General features: G+C 36.1%; 1 protein-coding gene across 1 annotated transcript in view; it reads right to left on the bottom strand.

Annotated features, from left to right (window-relative positions):
* LOC106881471 (ADP-ribosylation factor GTPase-activating protein 2) overlaps window positions 1-1,711 on the bottom strand; it is a 40,810-nt gene that overhangs the window by 17,306 nt on the left and 21,793 nt on the right. Inside the window, exon 6 of the mRNA XM_014931864.2 lies at window positions 1,174-1,319. Within this exon, the coding sequence (XP_014787350.1) occupies window positions 1,174-1,319 (146 nt within the window). The remainder of the gene's footprint in view (window positions 1-1,173; window positions 1,320-1,711) is intronic.

Genomic DNA, 1,711 nt, shown 5'->3' with positions numbered 1-1,711 from the left:
CCCCCCCTGCATTCTATTTTTAAGTAATTTAAATTCTGAGTTGGTCACTCATGTCTTTCTTGATTCTTTTTTCCATCTTCACTAGCAGTGGAATTTTAATGAATTCTTTAATATTATGTTGAAAATTTTCTAAATCAAAACAGCCTTGAAATGAATTCATTACAAAACAGGAAAGAATTTGAGTTTTCTCCCCTTCCCTCGAATAAAAGATTTGCTCATTTTTTTTTAACCCTTTAGCATTTCAACTAACCATAGCTGGCTCAAATAGCTTATTTTATGTTCAAACTAGTCAGGTTCATCCTGTCACACCTACCCTACAATGACATTCTAAAAAGAAACAACCACATCATTGAAAACTCGGATCTACAAAATAATTATAATGAATAATAAATAAATACACATCCCATTCGACAGAGTATCCGAATGCTAAAGGGTTGAAATGAATGTAAAGGAGGTGAGTATGATTTGTGTAATACCATGTTTCGGGATTGGATTCACTGATGCAGTCTCATATGATGCTGTACTGTAGAGGAGGATAAGATTCAACAGACATATCTTGGCTCACTAAATCCTCCCTTACTAGACTCTCCTCCTCCTCCTCCTCCCATCATTTTTACTATCTCTCTTCTCAACAACCACTTTCCTAGCATTTTATCCATCAGTCAAACTCCACAATAATAATCCACTGAAAAACTTCCTTCCAATCCACACTTTGCCACCCTATAAATATCAACTGCATCACTTTTTTCCCCAATCTGGGTGCATCTGCAAAAATCCTGTCACTGATAAAAAAACAAAAATCCCTTCAGGGCTGAGTAAATATGGCAATAGGTTTGGGAAACCATGAACCCTTTTGTCACCATATTTCATTTGAAATACACTGCTTTGTTTCAGCTAATTTCAAACTACAGAAGGATTTATCAATAAAAAAAAGAAAAAGAAAAAAGCTGGCGTTTGGACCACAAACTAACATGAAATTTTGATGGAAGGTTTTAAAACTAGAAGTTTGTATTATAGAACCAGGGGTGGTCTCAGACAGGTTGGTCTCAAAAGCGTTAAGAGCAGGTGTCCAAGTATTTCAGCTCCTTACTCTTCATACTAATGCACCAGCTACCAAGAGAAAACACAAGGAGTCCTCAAAGAAGAGAAGAATGCCTCTCAAATAAGCCTTACATTTGCCTTTCTTCTTCAGCTTTATTCCTCACTTGTTCCATATTCCTCAAAGCCTCCAGGTCTTCTTTTTCTTTATCCATACGCTGTGCACGAGATTCAATCTCTGTAAAATTTGTCTTCACTCTTTGTGCTCCAAGGCCACCTTTCTACAACAAAAGAGATATTTAGATTCCATTGAGATAAATTAGTTAAGGTAATTCATTTTAATAAACCATTAATTAAGTTTCTGGGACTGTTGGGGGGAAAAAGGAGAGAATACCCTGGAGCTAGAGGTGTGCTGCCTGGGATTCACTCTCAGCAGAAAAATATTTCCTCTGGGCATTGACAGACAGATTTCTCAACTGAATACAACCACAAGGATCTGCAACAATCATGACAAAAGCTTATATTAGAAGTAAAAAAAGAAGAAATTCAAGCTTGGTTGTGTGGTTAAATAGTCATCACACAATTTCAGGTTTGGCCTTATTGTGTAGAGCTTTGAAAGTGAAATTGACAGGTGGATCAATGTGTGGAAGTTCATTTATATATATATATATAT

Source organism: Octopus bimaculoides, chromosome 24 (genome assembly GCF_001194135.2).
Source record: "Octopus bimaculoides isolate UCB-OBI-ISO-001 chromosome 24, ASM119413v2, whole genome shotgun sequence".
In the NCBI taxonomy this organism is placed as follows: Eukaryota; Metazoa; Mollusca; class Cephalopoda; order Octopoda; family Octopodidae; genus Octopus; species Octopus bimaculoides.
The sequence above is the reverse complement of the archived record's forward strand: the minus strand, read 5'-3'. Positions and strand labels throughout refer to the sequence as shown.